The sequence below is a fragment of the Bufo bufo genome, chromosome 1 (assembly GCF_905171765.1).
Source record: "Bufo bufo chromosome 1, aBufBuf1.1, whole genome shotgun sequence".
Lineage (NCBI taxonomy): Eukaryota > Metazoa > Chordata > Amphibia > Anura > Bufonidae > Bufo > Bufo bufo.
The window spans coordinates 696,414,737-696,439,788 of record NC_053389.1 but is presented as its reverse complement, the minus strand read 5'-3'; the positions used below and the strand labels follow the sequence as shown (position 1 = coordinate 696,439,788).

At 44.7% G+C, this 25,052-nt stretch overlaps 1 protein-coding gene and 1 long non-coding RNA gene across 6 annotated transcripts in view; one reads left to right on the top strand and one right to left on the bottom strand.

Annotated features, from left to right (window-relative positions):
* The window catches only part of LOC120985959, a 1,109,413-nt gene that overhangs the window by 504,940 nt on the left and 579,421 nt on the right, over positions 1-25,052 (bottom strand). The gene's annotated exons all lie outside the window — the stretch shown is intronic.
* AKAP13 (A-kinase anchoring protein 13) overlaps positions 1-25,052 on the top strand; it is a 230,781-nt gene that overhangs the window by 64,036 nt on the left and 141,693 nt on the right. For all 5 annotated transcript variants that reach the window (XM_040414184.1, XM_040414183.1, XM_040414185.1 and 2 more), the window contains 2 exons: positions 6,595-6,742; positions 15,831-16,127. In XM_040414184.1, coding sequence (XP_040270118.1) covers positions 6,595-6,742; positions 15,831-16,127 — 445 coding nt within the window. The remainder of the gene's footprint in view (positions 1-6,594; positions 6,743-15,830; positions 16,128-25,052) is intronic.

Below are 25,052 nucleotides of genomic sequence, written 5' to 3'. Positions count from 1 at the left end.
TGCATCTGGCCAGAAGCAGCTCCACTGTAAATGGATGTCCAGTAGGTATCCATAGTAAGAACTGTGCCCACTATACAGTCCCCCAGGCTAAGGGAGCTGCTTCTCATTGGATTGGAACAGTACGCAGTGGGCATAGTCAGCCCCCTGCCCTCACAGGACACCTGGTACATTGGGTTCACTTCGAGCATTCGGTCCTTTATGAGCTTTATACAGATGGATGATCCCATAACAGGCTTCCCTGTTGTATGTAAACCTAAGTTTATGTAACACGTGTTGCAATTCTGCTCCATTTTTAAGATCTCTGCTTGCTGTACTGCTGACAAGGGCCACTTTCACTTGGACGTATTTTGGTTGTTTGGATAAGTATTTTTTATGACGCACAAGTATAACGGGAAGAGTTTTGCCTCCTTTGTATTTTGGCTTACAAGTACCAGTGCAGCCTTGTGACCGAAATACTGGCATGAGAAAGTGGGCAAAGGTGCACAGCACCAGAGTGCCGCGCCAAATGAACTACACCTATATTGGTTGGACATAAGAGAAGATTGCTTCCATTCTGCGTCAGCAAGCAGGTATGATTAAAACTCTGGGAATTCAGAAAAAGTGTCCGTCGCATACCTTTTCATGCTACAATCAGTGCACTTAATGGACAGACACCAGGACAACTCCTTTTAAAAGTACATGTACAAGGTGATGTGTCATCATTAATATGCCTGGAAATACTTCAGAACATAAATGTGTTTTTTGGTCAGTAGTGACACTTGGAGATCTGAGATTTGGTAAACGCTGTGCGTTACTAATCATCATCTGATGTAGACCCATAATGTTTCTTTAGAATCTGATGCCTTTTTTTCTCCTTTGCTCAGACTGAGGAATTAGATAAGATAACTTTTCTTTTATTACCACTTTATATTACAGCTCTTCACATGCTGATGTTATTACGCTGTTAGATGGAGTATGCTCTTCACTTCTCACTCTGCCATTTGCTTCTTGACCATCTGTAAATGAGCAGTTAAAGGGGTTATCCTAGAAAAGATAATGATAACCTATCCTGAGGACAGGTCATTATCCCACCTGCTGGGGTCCAAGTCCCAGAACAGCAGCCGATCAGATGTTTCACTGAGCCGCTGCGCTTATCTCATATAGCGCCATATCTCGTATAATGGACGTGCTTGGTATTGCAGCTCAGCCCCATTGACTTGAATGGGACTGAGCTGCAACTAGGCCATCTGATGCTGATCATCTGTCCAGAGGATAAGTGTTTTTTTTTTTTAGTTTAGATAAATACCGTTCCTTGCGGGGTACCCCCCACTGATGCTGCTACCCTGCCTGTGTTTTTTTTTTCCTTCAAATATGGCTCCTACACTCCGCTGTGCCCTCCTGTAGTTTATGTTAATACTGCGCATCGGTACAGGGAGGAGGAGACGCCAGGGTTTCTCAATGGGCGTCTCCTTCTCCCTTCTAATCACAGCGCAGAGCGTCACAGCCAGGAAGAAAAAAAACTCCCCACCTCCCTGTGACGCTCTCCACTGTGATTGGATCGCGGCACAGCCAGGGAGAAGGAGATGCCCATTGAGAAACCCTGGCGTCTCCTCCCTGTACCGATGTTCAGTATTTACATACTGAGCAGGAAAACTGTGGGGGGCACAGCGGGGCGTAGGGGCCATATTTTAAAAAAAAAACATTCAGAGTGGCAGCATAACCAAGCCTCTGTGCACTCTTGCTGCTCCTGCTTCCTCTGCCAGTCCCTCCCTTTCCTTCTTGATTGATAGAGTCAGGAGATGTTTTTGCAGGAGCTTTGTCCTGTCAACCAAGAGAGACTAACAGAGAAAGCAGGAGTGCACAGAGAGGTTTGGGTCAGTCCTCGGTGCACCTAACTGCTCATTCACATATGAATTAAAAGTACTATTTCTCCAGATAGAAGCAAAGAATCACTAGGGGTCCTTTCACACAGGCAAATTATCGGGGACGAGTGTTACTACAAATGCTCATCCCTGATAATCTGCCAGATCAGTGGTCTGTGTAAAAGGACCTTAAGGCTGGGTTCACACGGGCGTTGTGGGAAAATGTGCGGGTGCGTTGCGGGAACACCCGCGATTTTTCCGCGTGAGTGCAAAACATTGTAATGCGTTTTGCACTCGCGTGAGAAAAATCGCGCATGTTTGGTACCCAAACCCGAACTTCTTCACAGAAGTTCGGGCTTGGGATCGGTGTTCTGTAGATTGTATTATTTTCCCTTATAGCATGGTTATAAGGGAAAATAATAGCATTTTGAATACAGAATGCGTTGCGTGAAAAACGCAGAATATAGAGCATGCTGTGATTTTCACGCAACGCATAAGTGATGCGTGAAAATCACCGCTCATCTGAACAGCCCCATAGAAATGAATGGGTCAGGATTCAGCGCGGGTGCAATACGTTCACCTACCGCATTGCACCCGCGCGGAAATCTCGCCCGTGTGAACCCAGCCTAAGTGAAAGATATCATTAAGCATTGGAGGTCATTTACTCAGATTGTAAGCTCTTGTGAGCAGGGTCCTCATTCCTTGTCGTAATTATTGAATTGTCTGTTGCTATGTAATTTATGACTGCTTGTACATGAACCCCCCTGAACTGTAAAGTGCTGCGGAATATGTTGGCATTATATAAAAAAGATCATTATTTTTTATGTAATTACGCCAGTTTTTGGCATTAAAAAAGTCACGATGTTTTTACACAACCTTCGCCACTTGGGAGGGGTGGGACATTGGCCCCAGGAAATTCCCTAACATTTACCAGCAATAAAAGAGGAATGATAACCACTCCGGTCAGGGGCAGGCGCATGGATAGCCGGAGTGCGTCTACTTTATTACCAGGCCTGTGCCTCGTCATAAATTAGTTGCGTCTTCCAGCAGTGCAGGGACCATCAAAGATGGAGGTAAAAAGCCAAGTTTGTTTGTGTTCCCTCAGTGTAGATTTTACTGAGTGCCTGAATTTCTGATCTTTTTTTGAAGATATTTCTAATGAATTCTGTTTCCTCGTGGCTTTAAAAGAATTGATGTAATGTTGTACCACGCGTTGGCAAGTCCCTTTATCCACATAATCCTCTCTGGAGTCAGGATTTGTCAGCACTACTTTCAGAGATGAAGCGCTGTCTATGCTAGCGTACCTCTGCCAACCTCTGAAATGACAGCCTATGTTGGAGAGCTCACCATGCCATCCCGCACTGCAAATATTTACTAGGAGCTTCCATGTTCTCGGCTGGACACGATGTTCACCATCCTGCACTGTGTCAGGCATAAACACCTGTAACCACAGCCCTCAAGAACTAGGCAGGCTTTCTATGGTGAGCTTTTTTGTGTGCAGTTTAAAAAGAAAAAGCCTAGAGTGGACTAAAAAAGAGAAGATATACTAAAGATTGGCATTTTAGTTAAAAGTCCATTTACTGCATCAGAAACTGAAACTCACATCCCCTATGGGCTGGTACAGATTTCAGTTATAATTTACATCTGTTTTCTGGTGTAAGTTGGGTTAAAGGGGTTTTCCCACTAACAATTCAATATCCACAGGATAGGGGATAAGTATCTGATAGGTGGGTATCCAACCTCTGGGACCCCGAGCAGTCACAAGAATGGAGTTCCCAAAGTTCTTCATGAGAATGGAGTGGCGACCACTGCTCCATTCACTTCTGTGGGACTGCTAGAGATGGCCCAAACAAGTGCACTACTGCTCTATTTTTATGGAGCACTATGGGACCTCTGTTCTCATGATCACTGGGGTCTCAGCAGTCAGACCGCAGCGATGAAGTAATTATACCTTTATCCACATAAGTATTGTTTGTGGGAAAACACCTTTTTTTACTTTGTTGCCCTGAAAAGGCCCACCTACTCCACCCCTGCAGCCGGGATTGTGGAAGCGCGCACAGGCATGCATAGCGGCTCCCATCCCAGCCACCACTGCTAGATTACAGGGTGGTCTTAACCCCCTCCAGATGCAGAGATGGTCAGTGATAAAACCATGCTCATGTATACAGACCCATTCACATGAATGGGTAAGGATTCAGTCCAGATGCTGTCCGTGCGCAAAACGTATCGCATGTTGATGGAAATCTTACTCATGTGAAAGAAGCCGAAGGCCAGTTTCAGAAGAGCGAGTTGTCTATGGGAAACGCGCTCCATGTGAGAGGAAGGTTTCCCTTCCTGGACCTCACTGCATTATAATGATTTATAATACTGGGTCCCTACCCGACGTCATCTGTAATGAATTGTACTGGCAGAAAAAAACGGAAACATTAAAGTCACAAAACTGATTAATCTATCAAATACAGATGTACAGTGGATATAAAAAGTCTACACACCCCTGTTAAAATGTCAGTTTTCTGTGATGTAAAAAAATGAGACAAAGATAGATCATTTCAGAACTTTTTCCACCTTTAATGTGACCTATAAACTGTACAACTCAATTGAAAAACTAACTGAAATCTTTTAGGTGGAGGGAAGAAAAAAATAAAATGTGGTTGCATAAGTGTGCACATCCTCTTATAACTGGGGATGTAGCGGTGTTCAGAATTAAGCAATCACATTCAAAATCATGTTAAATAGGAGTCAGCATACACCTGCCATCATTTAAAGTGCATCTGATTAACCCCAAATAAAGTTCAGCTGCTCTAGTTGGTCTTTTCAGAAATTTTCTTAGTCGCATCCCACAGCAAAAGCTATGGTCCACAGAGAGCTTCCAAAGCATCAGAGGAATCTCATTGTTAAAAGGTATCAGTCAGGAGAAGGGTACAAAATAATTTCCAAGGCATTAGATATACCATGGAACACAGTGAAGACAGTCATCATCAAGTGGAGAAAATATGGCACAACAGTGTCATTACCAAGAACTGGACATCCCTCCAAAATTGATGAAAATACGAGAAGAAAACTGGTCTGGGAGGCTACCAAGAGGCCTACAGCAGCATTAAAGGAGCCGCAGGAATATCTGGCAAGTACTGGCTGTGTGGTACATGTGACAACAATCTCCTGTATTCTTCATATGTCTGGTCTATGCGGTAGAGTAGCAAGACGAAAGCCCTTTCTTAAGAAGAAAAACAGCCAAGCCAGGCTACATTTTGCAAAAACACATCTGAAGTCTCCCAAAAGCATGTGGGAAAAGGTGTTATGGTCTGATGAAACCAAGGTTGAACTTCTTGGCCATTATTCCAAAATATATGTTTGGCGCAAAAACAACACTGCACGTCACCAAAAGAACACCATCCCCACTGTGAAGCATGGTGGTGGCAGCATCATGCTTTGGGACTGTTTTTCTTCAGCTGGAACTGGGGCCTTAGTTAAGCTAGAGGGAAGTTCAGTTTCAAATACCAGTCAATATTGGCACAAAACCTTCAAGCTTCTGCTAGAAAGCTGGACATGAAGAGGAACTTCATCATCTTTCAGCATGACAATGACCCAAAGCATACATCCGGATCAACAAAGGAATGGCTTCACCAGAAGATGATTAAAGTTTTGGAATGGCCCAGCCAGAGCCCAGAGCTGAATCCGATTTGAAAATTTGTGGGGTGATCTGAAGAGGGCTGTGCACAGGAGATGCCCTCGCAATCTGACAGATTTGGAGTGTTTTTGCAAAGAAGAGTGGGCAAATCTTGCCAAGTCAAAATGTGCCATGCTGATAGACTCATACCCAAAAAGACTGAGTGCTGTAATAAAATCCAAAGGTGCTTCAACCAAGTATTAGTTTAAGGGTGTGCACACTTATGCAACCATATTATTTTATGTTTATATTTTTTCTTCCCTCTTCCTAAAAGATTTCAGATTGTTTTTCAATTGAGTTGTACAGTTTATAGGTCACATTAAAGGTGGAAAAAGTTCTGAAATGATTTATCTTTGTCTGTGAAAAGTTAGGCCCATTTCACACGAGCGAGTATTCCCTGCGGGTGCAATGCGTGATGCGTTGCATGTTCTATATTCTGCAATTTTCACGCAAAGCTGGCCCCATAGAAGTAAATAGAGCTGCGTGAAAATCGCATCGCATCCGCAAGCAAGTGTGGATGCAATGCGTTTTTCACAGATGGTTGCTAAGAGAAGTTGTTTGTATACATTCAGTTTTTATATCGCGCACGTGCAAAATGCATTGCACCCGCACGGAAAAAACTGATCGCGATCGCAGGCAAAACTGAATTGCTTTGCCTGCGAAATCGCACATTTTTCACTGAACGCATTCGCAACACATCCGGACACTCGTCTGCAAAGGGGCCTTACACCTGAAAAGCTTGTGAGTTTTTTATTTTTTTTCTATACGTAAATTTGTTTTGAACCGACGTTGAGGGTTACTGCAAGATTCCAGTATCTTTTAACTTCAAGAATGTCATAGTCTGCACCGTTATTTGTGCTGTGAAATAGCTCATTTGGCGTTCACTTTCGAGGAGTGCCACTGAAAGTATGCCATTGAATTGCGTTGCAAATAAGTATATATGCTGGCGGAACGTCTTCAGTGGTAGAGATGTCTTTGCACTGTAGCTCCTCCATGGTTCCATCTCTTCTCGTCTTGTCGCGCACACGTTCTTTTCTTGCAGCTGATGAATAGGAATACTAACTGTCTTTTTGTTTGAACTCTCAGGGTGACTGTGTCCTGACAGTGAGCCTCACCGAGCAGAGCGAGCTGGAAGACGATGCTGTGTTCTACCTGCTGTTTGCCGGCTCCACTCTCAAACATTTAGCAAGTGCTCGGAAAGTAGACTCTGCGACTCTGGAGACGGTCACCCCAGGTGAGCAGCTTCCATCCATTCACATGTTGTGTATGTGCATCTGCTGATTTTATCCTAGAACACATTAAAAGAATACGCATGCAATTTTAATCCGCTCGGCCTCTTTATAGCCAGTAATATACATAATTAATTTCATGTTTTTGCGAGGAGACATCTGCTTTAATTGATATGCATTGATATTCTGCGGTTTACTGGAAAAAAATGTTCACCAAATGTCAGAAGAGGTAGTAGTTGTAATTGCAGGGCTGTCGGCCGTTCCACCAGGTACTCCTACCACTGGTGATCACAGCCTGGGAATGCAGCAGAGAGGAGACCCGCGACCTGATCGCTGTGAATCGGTGCATTGTGTCCCACGTCACAGCACTAATGGCTTACTGGACAAGAAGCAAAATAGCGGAGGTTGAAAAGGCACAAGAAAAACTCAAAAACCTATACCAATTGTTTATACGTGCTTTGAAAGGAAGAACATTTCAGGTTGTCTAAGAGGACCTGTCGGCTCTCAGTAACAGTGAATGCTTATATCCGCATGAAATGACCATGATGGAGCATCTGTAGAATGTGCTGTTCCTCTGTAATTCCTACTACAAATTTATGAATACATTGACAGCTGCCAGTTGGAGGTTTGACCACACAGTCTGTCCAACCAGTGCTGACTGTATCACACTCTATAGAGACACATCGTATCCACAAAGAGAAGGTTAACGCGACCCTTGAGTTCAAGAAATGAACAGACTACCTACCAGGTACTCTGCGCTTAGCCTTTTCAGCTGCAGATCTGCCAATTCCCGGCTCCTCTTCTGCCATCCCAGATGGCCTCCGCCGGCGTGATTGGCAGTGCAGGGCAGTTCAGGCCAGTCCTAAGGGTCTTGGGTCCATATACACAGTGTGCATCAGGTAGTCTGAGAAGCCGTGCGGTCCCTGTAAGAGTTCTGTTCTTTTCACAGTTGATGTGAATCTTTTTTTCTTAGACCAGAGACACACTTTAGCATCTAGTTCTCAATAGTTATTCCTTTTCCAGGAGGAATAACAGGAGATGGACAAAGCAGAGTTCTTCTTGCCTGTCAGGAGAGGAGAGTTCCTTGGGCAACATTCACACGACAGCATATGTTTTGCGGTCCGCAAAATACCGTTGTGCAAAAAATACGGATGACGTCCATTTGGCATCCGTATTGCATCCATTATTTGTCGGATCCATTGTAACAATGCCTATGCTTGTCCGCAAAATGGACAAGAATAGGACATGTTCTATCTTTTTTGCGGGGCTACGGAATAGACATACGGATGCGGACAGCACACAGTTTTTTTTGCGGACCCATTAAAATGAATACGTTTGTTTGCATGAGGCCTTATTTTAAGGGATTATTTCATGAAGACAAATCCAGTCCTTATCTCCTATAGACATTATGTCTCTGCCTGTTCTAGCGGACCTGAGCCGTCCTTGTAATATTACGTTGGGAAAATGCCTGGCTGGTGGCAACTTTCCCTGGTAAAATCCACCATTTTGCTGAGATTGGGACCCAGAACGATCAGCTGCCATTTTTTGGATGTCTCTGATTTACTTTGTATTTTCCTGTATTCTTGAGATTGTATATTTGGTCCCACAAGTTTCTGTGCTCTAGGGTTATTCAAGGGTTATTCTTGCCGTGCTCTTAATATTCTTGATGATGCCAAAACGGGTGTCTGTTCGTCAATCCACAAATATGTACTTGTTGTATTTTGCCATTTGCTGCCATGTTGATTTACGAGTCGGTGGTTTTCTGTGAACCCGGGTGCTTATCTCATGAAGGCAATGGCTGGCTCCTATCTTCCCAGAACACTAAAGCCAGGTCGTTTTACTGTGACAGATGTTGACCAGATTGTCATTGTGGTTAAGCATTTATGAGATGCAACTGGAAACAGCTTGGTTATTTTATAGTAATTGTTGTCGTCGGTGCATAAAGGAAGAATTGCCTTTTAATTTCCACTATTGTTTGTTTTTAAGGGGAAGTGAAGCTTCGATTTGTAGCCATTTTATTAGTCAATATATTATATTAGGGAATTGCATGTTCAGTAATACTGTAATTAAAGGGTTTCTATCATGAGAAATAACGTTATGTAGCTGACTGACATTAGTGATGTGCTAATGTCAGCAGTACATAACAGTATGCTTTATAACTCCCTGCCTGCCGCCGTTCTCTTAAAATAAAGACCTTTGTAATATGTTAATGAGCCTCTAGGTGCTATTAGGGCATTGATGCAGCATCTAGAGGCTCCGTCTTCTCACCCTTTGGCATGCCCATGTACAGTTGATTGACGTCAGAGTTCTCCTCAGTGTCACGTAAATCCTGCGCCGTCCCATTTAGTGTTCGGCACAGTGAGTGAAGGACGTGCTCCTGCTGCCGGCTTCCTCACTGCGCACAGAGGAGAACTAGGACGTCAATCAACTGTACATGGGTGTGCCAAAAGGCTGGGTTCACACGAGCGGATGCCGTGCGTGACATCCGCTCCGTGAATGACCGCCAAGACCCGATGCAGACTGCAGAGGCACGGAGCATTAACATGACTGATAATGCTCCGTGCCTCTCTGTGACCTCTTTACTACGAAATCACAGTGACAACTATGATTTCGTAGTAAAGGGGTCACAGAGAGGCACGGAGCATTATCAGTCATGTTAATGCTCCGTGCCTCTGCAGTCTGCATCGGGTCTTGGCGGTCATTCACGGAGCGGATGTCACGCACGGCATCCGCTCGTGTGAACCCAGCCAAAGGGTGAGAAGACGGAGCCTCTAGGTGCAACGCCCTAATAGCACCTATAGGCTCATTAGCATATTATAAAAGTCTTTATTTTAAGGAAACAGCGGCAGGCAGGGAGTTATAAAGCCCACTGTGTACTGCTGACATTAGTACATCGCTAATGTCAGTCAGCTACATAACGTTCTTTCTCATGACAGAAACCCTTTAAAAGTTATTCCCTTCATGAATTTGAGTTATTCTGACAATGACTGGGTAGTGGAGGGAAATGTTCCTGCAGGTTCCGGTCAGCATCTCCAGGAAATTGGATTTATCAGTATTTCTCTGCATCATTATTGTAATCCATTCCTATTCTTCAATTCATTCATGTGTTTCCAGGAGGAATATCTGAGGAATGAAATGACAAATATTGATAGTCTTTCCAAGATTTATGTTTTTTTTCCCTTGCTTTCCCATCCAGGCAGTGACTTTACAGGAATTTCAAAGCTGTCCTCTGATATCTGGCTCCAAAATATTGTGGTCCACAAACCACAGATTTGGAGAATACGGAGGCTTTCCATGTGCATTCCACATTTATCTCGCTCCTGTCATTAGAAATGGCTATTCTTGTCCACAATATGGACTGAGTAGGACATGTCCTATGATTTGTTGAACAGCCACACAGATCTGTGTGCTATCAGCAAAAAATGATAACAAACGGATGAAAAATATGGTTGTGTGCATCAACCCTAACCACCGTTGCTCATTTGGATTGAGATCTGGGGAGTCTGGAGGCCAAGCCATGTTCCTCAAACCATTCCTGCACAGTGTTTGCATTGTGGCTGGATACATTATCCTGACGTAAGAGGACACTGCCTCTAGGGAATACTGTTACCATGAGGTGGTATACTTGGTCTCTACAGTGTATAGGTAGGTGGTACATATCAAAGTAACATCCACATGAATTCCAGGACCCAAAGCTTCTCAACAGAAGATAGCTTCAACCGGCTTTACCCATGGTGCATCTTGCTGCCATCCTCTTCCCAGGGTAGGTGAACTACATAGTCGGCCATCTACATGATGGAAAAGCAGATGTGATTCTTCACTTGCTTTGTGGTCCAGTTGTGATGCTCACTGTAGGCACTTTTGGCGTTCTGATTTGTGGCTGACCCATGCACAGCAAGCTGCCATACAGTGTCTTCTGACCCCTTTCTTTATAGGCAGCATTAACCTATTCAGCAGTTTGTGCTACAGTAGCTCTTCTGTGGGATAGGAGCAGATGGGCTAGCCTTAGCTTTCCACTCAAATCCCAGTGAGCCTTGGGTGTCCATGGTCCTGTCGCAGGTTCACTGGTTTTCCTTCCTTCGGTGGGTACTAACTCCTGCCTACCAGTGACACCCCACAAGACCCTCGGAACCTAGCCATCACAATTTGGCACGGTCTCCAATCCTTACACTTGCCAATTCTTCCTGCTTCTAGCACATCACCTGGAGAAATGCACTGTTTACCTGCTGCCTAATATATGCCAATAATGAATAGAACTGAATGAAGGAGAAAGGATTTCAGTTTATATCGGCTTGCGTTCTCGTCCATTGGCGCTCGCCCTGCCCGTACATCAGGCAGTGTAATATAGTCTTTAGATGTGAGCAGCAGAGACCACGCGTAAGTACCTCTCTGCTCCTGCACTGACCTCCATAATCCTTATAAGAGCAAGATTGAGGCTGGAAAGAGGTGACTGTCCTCCCATCTTCTCATCAGAAGGATGCTGCTGCTTTGCCGAGCTTGCCGTGAAAGAAATCGGTTGCTCTTCCATCTAGTCCTTGTCTCAGCCTGGCCAGTAGGTCCTTGGCCGCAGCCTGGGCTTCCCTGCACACACAGCATTGGAGTCTGTGTCCTTCACGTTGGTTTGGTGGTACTTCATACTGTATGTCTCATGGATGATGATGTGATGAAAGCAGTGACTCAGGGTTTGTTAAGCCCAGGTATTGGGAGGATTATGGCATGCCTGCTGGGCCAGCTTTGTGACTTGTGTTAATATGTGGGCTCTAGTGATTTATTTCTTACTGCATCCATGTACCAGGCTTGTGGTCAGATTTGCTGTACCCTTGGTCAGTTGTCGGCTGAGATGTCAGACTGCGCATATTTCACACCCATGATTAATGTGTGGATTTGCAGGCCTCTGCAGTTATGTAGCACATGACCTAAACAAACCGCAGTTTCTAAAACACTACGGTTGCTAGTATTGTGTTAAATCGCTCCGTCCTGCAACGCCACGGTACAGCTTATGTCTATGTACAGTTCGTAATCTAGTAATACAGTGCTTTATTTGATTTTCAAATCATCTGTATTAATCCAGAGTTTGTAATCTGGTTCATCTGGTTGTCCCTGCTAAAAGTCAATAGGCTTGTCTTCTCCACACCAATAAAGAGGACCTACTGGCTAATAACCATTCTGGAGCATCTTTTAATATTTCTGTATGTTATTCCATTCCTTAGTTATTACTACTAGAAGTTTTAGTCAAACTGCAACTGGCTGTTACCAGTGGGGATGTGTGTCCCTTCACTGCCTGACACTGTACTGTCAGGAACAGCCCCCCCCCCCCCCCCACACACACTGGTAATATCCAGTTGCAGGTTGATTATTATTCTTGAAGTAGTAATAACTGAGGAACAGAGCTTACAGGTGTTATATGGGGCATAAAATTTCTGTCAAGAGTGGTGATGCGTACTCTTTAAAGCGAATCTCCAGTCCCAAACTAAAACTATACATTGGTAATCTGTGCTCTCTGTTCCAGAGAGCTGGTGGTCCCCTGATTTCTTTCCAAAATGGCAGCCAGAGACTTAGACTTTCAGGTGGAGCTGCTCTCGGCAAGACACCGCTGTCCACTGCTCTGGGATGTACCAAGGCTGACCCCTGCGGAGGAAGACATGGTGCCAATGTAATAACACTGGTTCATCTCAGGACAATGGTGGGGTGTTGTCTTAGACTTGCGGAGATGGCTCCATTGGCAAATCTAAGGCTCTGGCGGCCATTTTGGATAGGAGATATTGGTACCATAGTTCAAATGGAGCCATCAGCCTAGATAAGTTCCTGCAATGCAGAGGACAGTTCATTATTTTATACCTGCTTACTAAAGATGACCCTTTTAGAATATTCAGCCAAGGAATGCTGGGAGATTTCCGTTCTGAAGTCTGCAGAATTGTTAATGCAGCTCTAGAATATGATACAGGCTGTCACTCCGGATCAGTGAGAGTCTTTTAAATAACTGTATAGTCAAAATGTATGTAACTTAAAGGGGTTGTTTGGCATGGCAACCCTGCAGTCAGTCATTGAAGGTATGGCCAGTACAGGTATAATGTGGAGCCCCTTTAAATGGCTGTATGTATGTCATTCAAGGCAGGAGCTGCCGAAACCTAGAGGGCATACAGAGAGTGTGACAGCCCTTATAGTCTGTTTATATAGTGTGAAGTGATGGGTGTGAGATCAGTGTAAACTGTGTCCCATTCTTGCTGATCCTACATATAAGATGGTTGTATTGCTGGTCACTTTACCTTCTTCCCATAAATTACACTTCCCTCTATAATTATTTGACTAGTGCAGTATTTTTCTCTGCAAATATCTTGAATCTATATGATGTAATGGGACGGAGCTGATTCTTGACTTTACAGTGGGGTAATTGGTAAGCCTAGAGGATCCACTTTACTAATAAAATGCTGGTGTGGACGCGCTTTTCCAGTATATACTGGTGTGAAGCAAAGGGACGCTGAAGCCGCTCACTTGTAATTGGATTAGAGATTACGTTCTATTTACACATAATGACATTGCATAGTGTCATCTATCTGTGAGAATACTCCCAGTTCCCGCACCGCTGCCAGGAGACGTTCTTTCTAGAAGTTCTCTGTTGCTGCTGGGTCCAGAGTAGTGCGCTCAGAAGGGCCCATTAACACATGACTGGCAATCCATGTTCCAAGAAACAAAATGTGCGGCACTCGCCAGTTAAAAGCAATATCCTTTATTCACATGAAATAAAACACAGCACAGATGAAAGGGATGGAGGCAAGGCCATTTAGCGTTCCTGCATGCTTCTCCGCGGCCCTATTGCTCAGTAATGTACTTATTATTTATTCACTCCCCTTCAATGTCACACTTCCATATTTAATTAACATGTACATAAAGTAGCAAACAATAGGGAATATTATAAAAAGACAATAAGTTACCCAATAGATGGACTCAACTCATAACCATTGTTCAGACCAAGCGGCTCCGGCAAAGGAGTAAAATCTACTCTAGTCAAGAGTCGGGGACCGGAGTCGTTTTTACTCCAGTATCAAAAAAACTGATGAATCCTCCAGCAGTGCGGGGGGGGGGGGAACAAAAACCCCTAATGTCTTTTGTAGATGTTGGTTTGAGTGACGATTGCATTAATTTACTGTATTTTTCCCTTTATAAGACGCACTCTATGAGACGCACACCAGGTTTAAGAGGAGGAAAATAAGAAAAAATATTTTTCATCAGACCTCATATCAGATCCTCAGATCAGGCCCCCATAAATATCATGACATCAGATCAGACCCCCTTATCAGGACATCACATCAGTCCTCCATGTCAGAACCCCATCAGACCTTATATCAGCCCATATTGTTAGACCCCATCAGACCTCTGATCAGATTAAAATAAAAACCTGCTCTTACCTGTCCTGCGCCGCGGCTTCTCTCCACCTCCGGCAGAAGTCGCGCTGCTCTGTCACCTGATTGCGTGCAGCGTTAGGTCATAGTGCGCGCACTGCGTCCTGACTGTACACGGTCGGGACAGTGTAGCGCCGGCCCCAGGAAGGAAGATCGGGGAGGGTGAGTACCACAAGCGCTTGTGGCGCTTCACTCCCTTTTGGGGAAAAAAAAGTGTCTTATAAAGCGAAAAATACGGTACTTAATTTTTTTTGCTCATTTATATAACGCTGACCTATTCCTCAGCGCTTTACAGACAACCTCTTCACTTGCTGTCCCCCATGGAGCTAACAATATAAGTTCCCTATCAATGTCATTCGGGAGGAAACCGGAGTACCCAGAGGAAGAGAGCATGCAAACTTCATGCAGATGTTGTCCTTGGTTGGATTCGAACCCAGGGCTAACCCCTGAGCCACCATGCTGCCTTTTGTAATGCTGAAAATGATTAATGAAGTTGTCTCGTTTTAGACGTTGATGACATATTGCTAGGATGTGACACCAACGTCATATAGGTGTGGTTCCCCGAAGTGAGCGTAGAACAGCCATGCAGGCGCAGCTATCTCCGGTGGTCCCATAGAAGTGAATGGAGTGGTGGCCGCGCTTGCGTGGTGCCCTCTTCATGAATTTCTGAGACTTTTGAAAATGGACAAGTGCGCTCCTCTGCTATTTTCAGGAGTCCTGTAGAAATGTATGGGGAGCACGGCGTGCATGTGCGGTGAGCTGTCCTTCACATGCTAGGGCCCATTCTGGAGACGGGCGTCCTGCACCTATCTGACTTTGATGGCATATCCTAATGATATACCAGGAAAGTCTGAGATGACAAAACTCCTTTAACAATAATGATAGTTATATTGTTGAACTTCTTCCTACACACAAGCCAGTTATTATGATCAGTAGGTAACCAGCTATTGATGAGGGTAATTGGCCAGTGTGATCTAACCTGATCAGATGGATCAGAACCAAGAAAACAGGCAATGATTACTAATGTTTTTTGCCACCTATTAAAGACATGGATGCAGACTGCACACGGATGACATCCATGTGCTGTCTGCATATTTGCATGAGATCCGCAAAAAATGCAGATTGGACAATGACCAAAAATACGGTTGTGTGCATGAGGCCTTACTCGTTTTTTATCTGCTTAGGAGTCTGGTGGGTGGTCCTATACAGTGATTGACAGCTATCTCTATATGCACACTGTCATTTATTGAGTAGGACACTTAAACATAAAAAGATCACCGATTGAAATGAATAAATGACAAGTTATTCTGAATCTTTTCCCTTAAATCTTTATCAATCTGCTCAGCTCCTCCTGCTCTATAGCATTCCGCCCATAGATTACTTAGTAAGCTATATCACCAATGCCACCTATTAGTGAGGGGCTCCCTATGATTCTGTGCTTGAATTTTTAGCATGCCTTGTAACACGACAAGGTAAAATAGTAATACAGTATATCAACCCGCAGAAAGCTGTATCGGGGTGCTTGCTGCACACAGTACAGTTCTTCAGCCATGAGGTGAAATCCTGAGGTTTAGTCAAGTATGTGAGGAGTTCTGTGTATCCTGTCTTCATCGATGGACATCCTGAATGTGCACAGGCAATGCTATGTTATATGTTTGTTTAGCATAATTTTTTATAACTTTGTGTTTCGTAGGTCATGACTGCTGTGAGCAAGTAAAGGTCCTATTGTTTGCTTCCAAGAAAGGCCTGTCTTTCATAGTAGCCCAGGAGGACTTTGAGTTCATCAAAGACGAAGCCTATGAATCTGCTCAGTTTTTGGCATCCAGCGTTGGGAACCAGCAAGCTCTGCTATTTGCAAAGTTCTTCTTAAATAAATCCAGATCATCTTCTAGGGATGCAGCCATACTGGATAAGAAGATCACATTGGCTTTTCGACATTTACGGTTACCCAGTGGATGGAACATTTTGGGAGAATCCCCAAGTATAACAGGTAATGATCGTTGTAAAAAGCCATTCCTAGTAATAAGATCTCACATTAATATAGCACATGATAAATAAACCTGTCCAGAAAATAAAAAATTCCGAACAAGGCTCACCCCTGGGTTTCTGCCTTGGTAATAAATATTGCATGGCGTGGATCATCCCACAGATTTAGCCCCGTTCATATGATTTTCCTGGTTGTCCAACTAACAGCCGATGTTTTGATGGTGATGGGGTGAACTTCAAAGTAAATAGTATTACACATCACCTATTGGCCTCGTTGGGTTGTCTATGTAAAGCATGGACGAAGAGGCCCATTCAGAACCTCGTTATTTGTAGTAGTCCTAGCGCAGTGGTTTCCAACCCTTGGTTCTGCAGCTGTAACAAGACTACTACTCTTAGACACGGGCTGTCAGGACCAGGGCTGTGGAGTCGGTAGATAAATGCTCCGACTCCTCAGTTTTTGGTACTTCCGACTCCTCTGTATTTAATATGCAGAACTACTGGCTAGGAAGCTGCTGCCTTCTCCTTTGTGTGCTGGTCTTCTGCTGAAGATAGGGCAGTGAGAGGATCCAGGAAGGGGAAGGGGCGTTTATTTTAAAACATGAGTTCCCTAGTAGAATCCCATAGTCATGTTTAAAGTTTAAGCTAACAATCTGAGTTTACAAGTTTTTATAGCCTTAGGTGAATGACAGCAGTTTTTCAAATGGTTTACAGCTTCAGTCTTGAACTATTGACTATCCATTCCCGTCACTTATACAAGTGTCTCTAGTCCTTCAAAAAACATATTTATTTAATCAGTTATCAGAGAGGCTAGGTTAACCATGGGCGTTGCGTTCCCTGTAACAGCGGAACGCAACACAATGGAAAGTATAAGTATTGCCGCTCCTTAACTGTGCGTTGCGTGCCATATAGTGAAGCATATAAAAAGCATGCTTCTTCATGGTCACTTAATGTGTTCGTTTTGCGGTAACGTGACGCACTGCATGCATTGGCCTTTATTCTTACAGTAGAGAAGTACTGTATTTTTCGCAAAAGTGGGGGAAAAATAGCCGTGCGTCTTATGGGGCGAATGCTGCGACCGTCCGGTGAATAGGCTGAGAGGGAGGAGGGGCTGGGGGCCGACATCTGTTTCTGTAATGGCAGCGGGGCCCGGTGCAGTCACTGTATTCTACTACACCGGGCCCCGCTCACTGTAGTATACGGTAATCATATCTAACTTGTGGGTATTGTTAAAGTATTCCAATCATCTTAAATCTAGCGCTGTAATACTTACTACTAACTTCTTGGCAGTGGGCGGGTGGACGCTCGTAGCGTAGCTCACTACGTCACGTGCCTGCTCCGCCCACTTTATGAATGAAGCAGGCATCGGGCCCCGCTGCCATTACAGAAACAGATGCTGGCCCCCATTCACTACACAGGGACACTGTTATGGGGGGATCTGTGGATGACACATAAGATAAGATGCTGTATATGTGTAATCCACAGATGCCCCCACAATGAGCCCCCCATAACAGTGCCATCCACAGATGCCCCCATAACAGTGCCATCCACAGATGCCCCCATAACAGTGCCATCCACAGATGCCCCCATAACAGTGCCATCCACAGATGCCCCCATAACAGTGCCATCCACAGATGCCCCCATAACAGTGCCATCCACAGATGCCCCCATAACAGTGCCATCCACAGATGCCCCCATAACAGTGCCATCCACAGATGCCCCCATAACAGTGCCATCCACAGATGCCCCCATAACAGTGCCATCCACAGATGCCCCCATAACAGTGCCATCCACAGATGCCCCCATAACAGTGCCATCCACAGATGCCCCCATAACAGTGCCATCCACAGATGCCCCCATAACAGTGCCATCCACAGATGCCCCCATAACAGTGCCATCCACAGATGCCCCCATAACAGTGCCATCCACAGATGCCCCCATAACAGTGCCATCCACAGATGCCCCCATAACAGTGCCATCCACAGATGCCCCCATAACAGTGCCATCCACCAAAAGCACACCTTTTGGTTAAAAATATATTTTTTCTTATTTTCCTCCTAAAAAACCTAGGTGCGTCTTATAGGGCGAAAAATGCGGTAATTAATTATAACTTTTTGTGAATTGGGACATTTAAACTTGCTTTTTTTATTTTTTTATTCCAATTTAAATCTAGTAGGAGTCCGTTCATTTTTTGCCGACTCCGACTCCAGGTACCCAAAATTGCCTCCGACTCCTCGACTCCGACTCCACAGCTCTGGTCAGGACATGTATGGAGTTGGAGCTTTACCACAGCTTCCAGGTTGGTGAACACTGCTCTAGCTAATAGAGTAACTTTCACACTCTCGTTTTGGCTTTCCGTTTGTGAGATCCGTTCAGGGCTCCCACAAGCGGTCCAAAACGGATCAGTTTGCATTCTAATGTATTCTGAATGGAAAAGGATCCACTCAGAATGCATCAGTTTGCCTCCGATCAGTCTCCATTCCGTCGTTTTCACTGACACAATCTGGCACAATAGAAAACGGATCCGTCCTGACACACAATGTAAGTCAATGGGGACGGATCAGTTTTCACTGACACAATCTGGCATAATAGAAAACGGATCCGTCCTCCATTGACTTTCAGTGGTGTTCAAGACTGATCCGTCTTGGCTATGTTACAGATAATACAAACGGATCCGTTCTGAACGGATCCGTCCATGACGGAGCCACACAAAACGCGAGTGTGAAAGTAGCCCACGGTCCATATCGTAGCCTTTTGAAACTTATGTCCTTTGATGACTTGCTCCTCTTTACAAACAAGCGGAACCTTTTGAAGACAGTTCCTGCAGGTGCAGTTTCTTGTTCTTCAGTCATGGAGATGTAATCAGACCCTGCGTGGGCTTTCTATGGCCTCCGCACATTTGTGAAGGTTATTTAAAGCTCGCACTGACACGGCCTCTGCATTTAGAGAGGGAAATAATTCATTATCTTTCAGATGATTCCAGTATCTTGTACTGAGCACAAATCCAGTGGGTGGTTTCTGTCACCAGACGCTATTAAACACATTTGTCAGTTTACACCAGTTCAGCTGTCTAAACAGCCCAGGCTCCCATTTCCCCAAGTCTCCTTGAACTTCGCATCTGTGAGGCTGCAGCACATCACAACAATACAAGACAGTCAAGGACACTTAAAACAAGCAAATCCGCAGCACCCTGGAGCCTTTATTTATAACGCTGGTTGATCTCCCGCTAAGAGCAAAATAGACGCAACCGCCTCTATGTATTCTAGACGCATCATGTGCCTCATGTGTTCCCTCTGTTTACTACACCGCCTGTCGCCCAAAAAAAAAACTTGCCACCAAAGAAAAAAAGTTTCTCAATGGGGTTAAAGAGGACCTTTCACTAGAATAGAAAATCTAAACTAAGTATACAGACATGGAGAGCGGTGCCCAGGGATCTCCCTGCACTTACTGTTATACCTGGGCGCCGCTCCGTTGTCCCGGTATAGCCTCCGGTATCTTCACATGTTCGGCTCCACCCAGTTGAGCCTGCCGGCGTCTCCTTCTCCCATGCTGTAGCGCTGGCCAATCGCAGCGCTCAGCTCATAGCCTAAGAGAAAAAAAAAAACTCTCAGGCTATGAGCTGAGTGCTGCGATTGGCCAGCGCTACAGCATGGGAGAAGGAGACGCCGGCAGGCTCAACTGGGTGGAGCCGAACATATGAAGATACCGGAGGCTATACCAGGAGAACGGATCGGTGCCCAGGTATAACAGTAAGTGCAGGGAGATCCCTGGGCGCCGCTCTCCATGTCTGTATACTTAGTTTAGATTTTCTATTCTAGTGAAAGGTCCTCTTTAAGGTCTGGACTCTGTGGTGGCCAATCTATGTGTGAAAATGATGTCTCATGCTCCCTGAACCACTCTTTCACAATTTGAGCCCGATGAATCCTGGCATTGTCATCTTGAAATATGCCCGTGCCATCAGGGAAGAAAAAATCCATTGATGGAATAACCTGGTCAATCAGTATGTTCAGGTAGTCAGCTGCCCTCATTCTTGGAGCATATACTGTTGCTGAACCTAGACTTGACCAACTGCAGCAACCCCAGATCATAGCACTGCCCCACAGGCTTGTACAGTAGGCACTAGGCATGATGGGTGCATCACTACATCTGCCTCTCTTCTTACCCTCATGCGCCCATCACTCTGGAACAGGGTAAATCTGGACTCATCAGACCATAAGACCTTCTTCCATTGCTCCAGAGTCCAATCTTTATGCTCCCTAGCAAATTAAAGCCTTTTTTCTGGTTTGCCTCACTAATTAGTGGTTTTCTTACGGCTACACAGCTGTTCAGTCCCAATCCCTTGAGTTCTCTTAAGCATTTTGCGTGTGGAAATGCTCTTACTTTCACTATTAAACATAGCCCTGAGTTCTACTGTTGTTTTTCTTCGATATGATTTCACCAAACGTTTGAGTGATCGCCAATCATGGTTATTCAGGAAATTTTTTCCTTGATGGGTTCCCACTATCCTTCCAGTTTTTAATAATGCGCTGAACAGTTCTTAGCCCAATTTTAGTAGTTTCTGCAATCTCCTTCGATGTTTTCTCTGCTTGATGCATGCCAATGATTTGACCGTTCTCAAACAGACTAACATCTTTTCCACGACCACGAGAAGTCTTTCAACATGGTTGTTTAAGAAATGAGAAGCAACTCATTGCACCAGTTGGGATTAAATAACTTGTTGCCAGCTGAAAGATAATCGCCCATGTAGTAATTATCCAATAGAAGGCTCATACCTATTTGCTAAGTTAAATCCAATTGGCGACTTTTTTTTGGACAGGCAGTGTATGATATGTATGTGAGAACAAATGCAATGTCTCCTGCGTCTGCAAACACCTATAACATTTTGAAGCTATGAATGATTTTTTATTATTATATATGCGCGCGCACACACACGCAGGCACGCCCACCTAAATTGTTGAAAATATTATCATGTACTGAAATAGAATTTGCAGCTTGTATTAGAAGTTTCAGTTGCAATAAAGGGGTATTCCCAGCTGGAGATCCCCAGAATATGCCATAAATGTCCAGTAGGTGTGGCCCCATCTTGCGGTGTGAACTGTGTTCCTGTATACCTACTGTCAGCCCTATTTGCTGGCAGTCCTATTCTCCCCTCTCTTCCTGTTCTCACTAACTGAGAAGAGCAGGGTATAATGGAGCAGACCTGCCAGTGGTCAGTGCTGGCAACAAATCAGATAAGCGGGGACACAGGCTGAGATCTTTAGGGTGTAGAGATCCAATAGGTGGGCTAGTGGAATAAGAGGTAGACTGAGAAGCCTGCCTCTGTATGTTTCCCATAGTTGTCTTCAGTGCTCTGTAGAACGCTGAAGACAGGCTGTCCTTAGCAACGCTCAGCTAATGTTTATTCAGAATAAACTAAAATGACAATTACACACGCTTACATGTTTATCTGTACTAATACATTTGTGTTACCGCCTCATGACGCATACAGATACAGTAAAAATTACAAGGCACTATTCCCATCTCTGAACTGTGGATGTGAAATGTGTCTCATGATGCAGTGTATCCAGCCAGCTGCTAAAGGAACAGCTACAGTGCTGGCTCTTCTGTTCAAAATACACAGGTGAGACAAAAGGAAGGAAGATCCTGAAATTTATTTTAGTCTCCCATTTAGGATGTATTCTCTTGTATTCTGTTATAGTGATGGGATAAAATGGGATTTAATAGGAACTGTTTAACTGTAAGCACTTTTTCTACTATTTGTTAAAGAGTTGTATTTGAACACCTAAAGATATAAGAACTATTCCTAACTCCTATACCTCAGTAGCTAGTGACATAGCTTTGAGTGTTGTGATCACTTCTGATAATGAGCACCACTGAAGGACCAGTGAAGAAATCCTGTGAGAGGGATACAGAGACGCAGTCTAACCATAACAGCATATTGTTTTAAATGTGAAATGTTAAAGGGAGTCTGTCACCAGCATTTCACTTTTTTAACCCTTCCCACAGCTCCCTAGCATGCTTACAGTTAATAAAAACGTTACCTCTGGCATCAATCCTGGACTTATAGAACCCTCAAAAACGATCTTTATAAGATATGCAAATGAGGGCTCGCAAGTGCCCAGGGCGGCGTTACTCTCTTAGGTGCCCTGCTTGCTCAGCTTTCTCATTGCGTCCCCCCGCCCCTTCCTACCCTCTGCCCGCCCATCCTTTCCCTCTGACCGCCTTTGTACTAACTTGTTATGCTGCCAATATCCCGCGCCGGCGCACTCATTCCTTTGGCCGGCGCATGCGCACTGCGATGCCCATTTCTTGTACGGCATCACAGTAACTATTGCGCATGCGCCGGCTAACGACGTGAAAATCGGCATCGTTAGCCGGCGCATGCGCAATAGTTAGTGTGATGCCGTACAAGGAATGGGCATCGCAGTGCGCATGCGCCGGCCAAAGGAATGAGTGCGCCGGCGCGGGATATCGGCAGCATAAAACGTTAGTACAAAAGCGGTCAGAGGGAAAGGATGGGCGGGCAGAGGGTAGGAAGGGGCGGGGGGACGCAATGAGAAGGCTGAGCAAGCAGGGCACCTAAGAGAGTAACGCCGCCCTGGGCACTTGCGAGCCCTCATTTGCATATCTTATAAAGATCGTTTTTGAGGGTTCTATAAGTCCAGGATTGATGCCAGAGGTAACTTTTTTATCAACTGTAAGCATGCTAGGGAGCTGTGGGAAGGGTTAAAAAAGTGAAATGCTGGTGACAGACTCCCTTTAAGTTATTATTTATTATTATTATTATTATTATTATTATTTATTGTTAAAGTGCCATTCATTCCATAGCGCATACATATGAAAAGGGGGTATACATACATAATACAGACAATTGCACTAAGCGTGAACAAGACGAGTTACAAACGGGTACAGAATGAGAGAGGGCCCTGCCCCTGAGGGCCTACAATCTATATGGTATGGGAGAAGGACACAGTAGGAGAGGGTAAAGCTGGTCATGGCGGTATAGAGGCAGCAGGGTCACTGGTTGTAGGCTTGTCTGAAGAGGTGGTTTTTTTTTCAGGTTTCTTTTGAAGGATTCCACTGTAGGGGAGAGTCTGATATGTTGGGGTAGCAAGTTCCAGAGTGTGGGGGATGCACGGGAGAAATCTTGGAGGTGATTGTGGGAAGAGGTGATGTGAGGATCAGAGATTGTGTGTGGGGATGTATCGGGAAAGTGGCTCGGAGAAGTAAGGAGGGGACAGGTTGTGGACAGCCTTGTATGTAATTTAGTATTTTGAACTGAATTCGCTGGGCAATGGGGAGCCAGTGAAGAGGGAAGAGGCAGAGGAGTAACCGGGTGATAGGTGCATTAGTCGGGCAACAGAGTTGAGGATAGATTGGAGGGGTGCGAGAGTGCTAGATGGAAGGCCACAGAGGAGGATGTTGCAGTAATCTAGGAGGGAGATGATGAGGGCATGTGCAAGCATTTTCGCCGACTCAAAGCTGAGGAAAGCGTGGATGCGGGAGATGTTTTTGAGTTGGAGGCGGCAGGTGGCTGAAAGGCCTTGGATGTTTGGTCGAAATGAGAGGGCAGAATCCAAGGTCATTCCAAGAGGGCGGATGCCAAAAGATGAGAGAGTTTAACAGAAGGGAGTGGTCGACCGTGTCAAAGGCAGAGGATAGGTCAAGGAGAAGGAGGACAGAGTAATGTTTTTTGGTTTTGGCTGTTGGTAGGTCATTGGTTACTTTGGTGAGGGGGAGCCAGATTGTAGCTGGTCAAAGAGGGAGGAGAGTTGAGAGGACAGTTCGGAATGGACATGTTGCTCAAGTAGCTTTGAGGCATCTGGGTAAGTGATATGAGGCGGTAACTGGACAAGAAGATGGGTCAAGTGAAGGCTTTATGAGGATGGGTGTAATGATAGCATCTTTATAACCAGAGGGGAAGACACCAATTAAAGGGGTTATCCCATGAATAATGTAAAAAATGAAAATCGGACATCATATAGTGCATGACAATCTCTTTATAACAAACTAAGAACCACCCCTGTACCTCCCATGGATCCAGAGATATGCACATTCATTGCTCTGCTAGATTTATATCAAGCTGGCAGCTCAAGGGGAGTGTCTTTCCTTCTCCAGTTCAGGGGGCGTGTCTTTTCAGCTGGAGCTCTTTGACTATCACAGCTCAGGAGGCAGTTGAAGTATGAAACGGAGCATGTGCTGCCATCTAAGTGAACAGGTCAAAGAAATAAGAAAAAAAAAAACTAATAGCAGGTTGCTCTATAAAGATACATTTTATTGAATAACTCAGTGGCTCTGCTAAATTTTTTATTACATGCAATTACAAAAGTATTCAGCTCCAGGTGCTGGTTTGAAAACGGTAGAATAAATTTTTCGTGCGACAACCCCTTATAAGATGTTTGTAAATGGATTAGAGCCATTTGAGATAAAGGAGTTTTCTGAGCTTATACAAAGTATTCAATTAGGTACCATTATCATGTTCATCATGTTGCCCAGCTCAGTGCTGAGCATTTGTTTTTATTCTACCTGGCCTTGCTGTGGCTGGGATTCCCAGTGTAAAAAAAAGTTTTTATTTATTTATTTTTTACACCTACCAGCAGGCCTCTCTTTTAGGTGTAAAATAGTTCTTTAACTACTACCTGTCTGCTCTGATAGGCTTCTTTTCACACGTCCATCTTTTTTTTTTGCTCTGTGTGTGATCCATATTGCACAGACACTGTTAGGCCTCATGCACATGACCGGTTTTTTTTTTGCGGTCCGCAAAAACGGGTTCCGTTTTTCCGTGATGCGTGACCGTTTTTTCGTCCGTGGATCCTCCTTGATTTTTGGAGAATCCACGGACATGAAAAAAAGTCGTTTTGGTGTCCGCCTGGCCGTGCGGAGCCAAACGGATCCGTCCTGACTTACAATGCAAGTCAATGTGGACGGATCC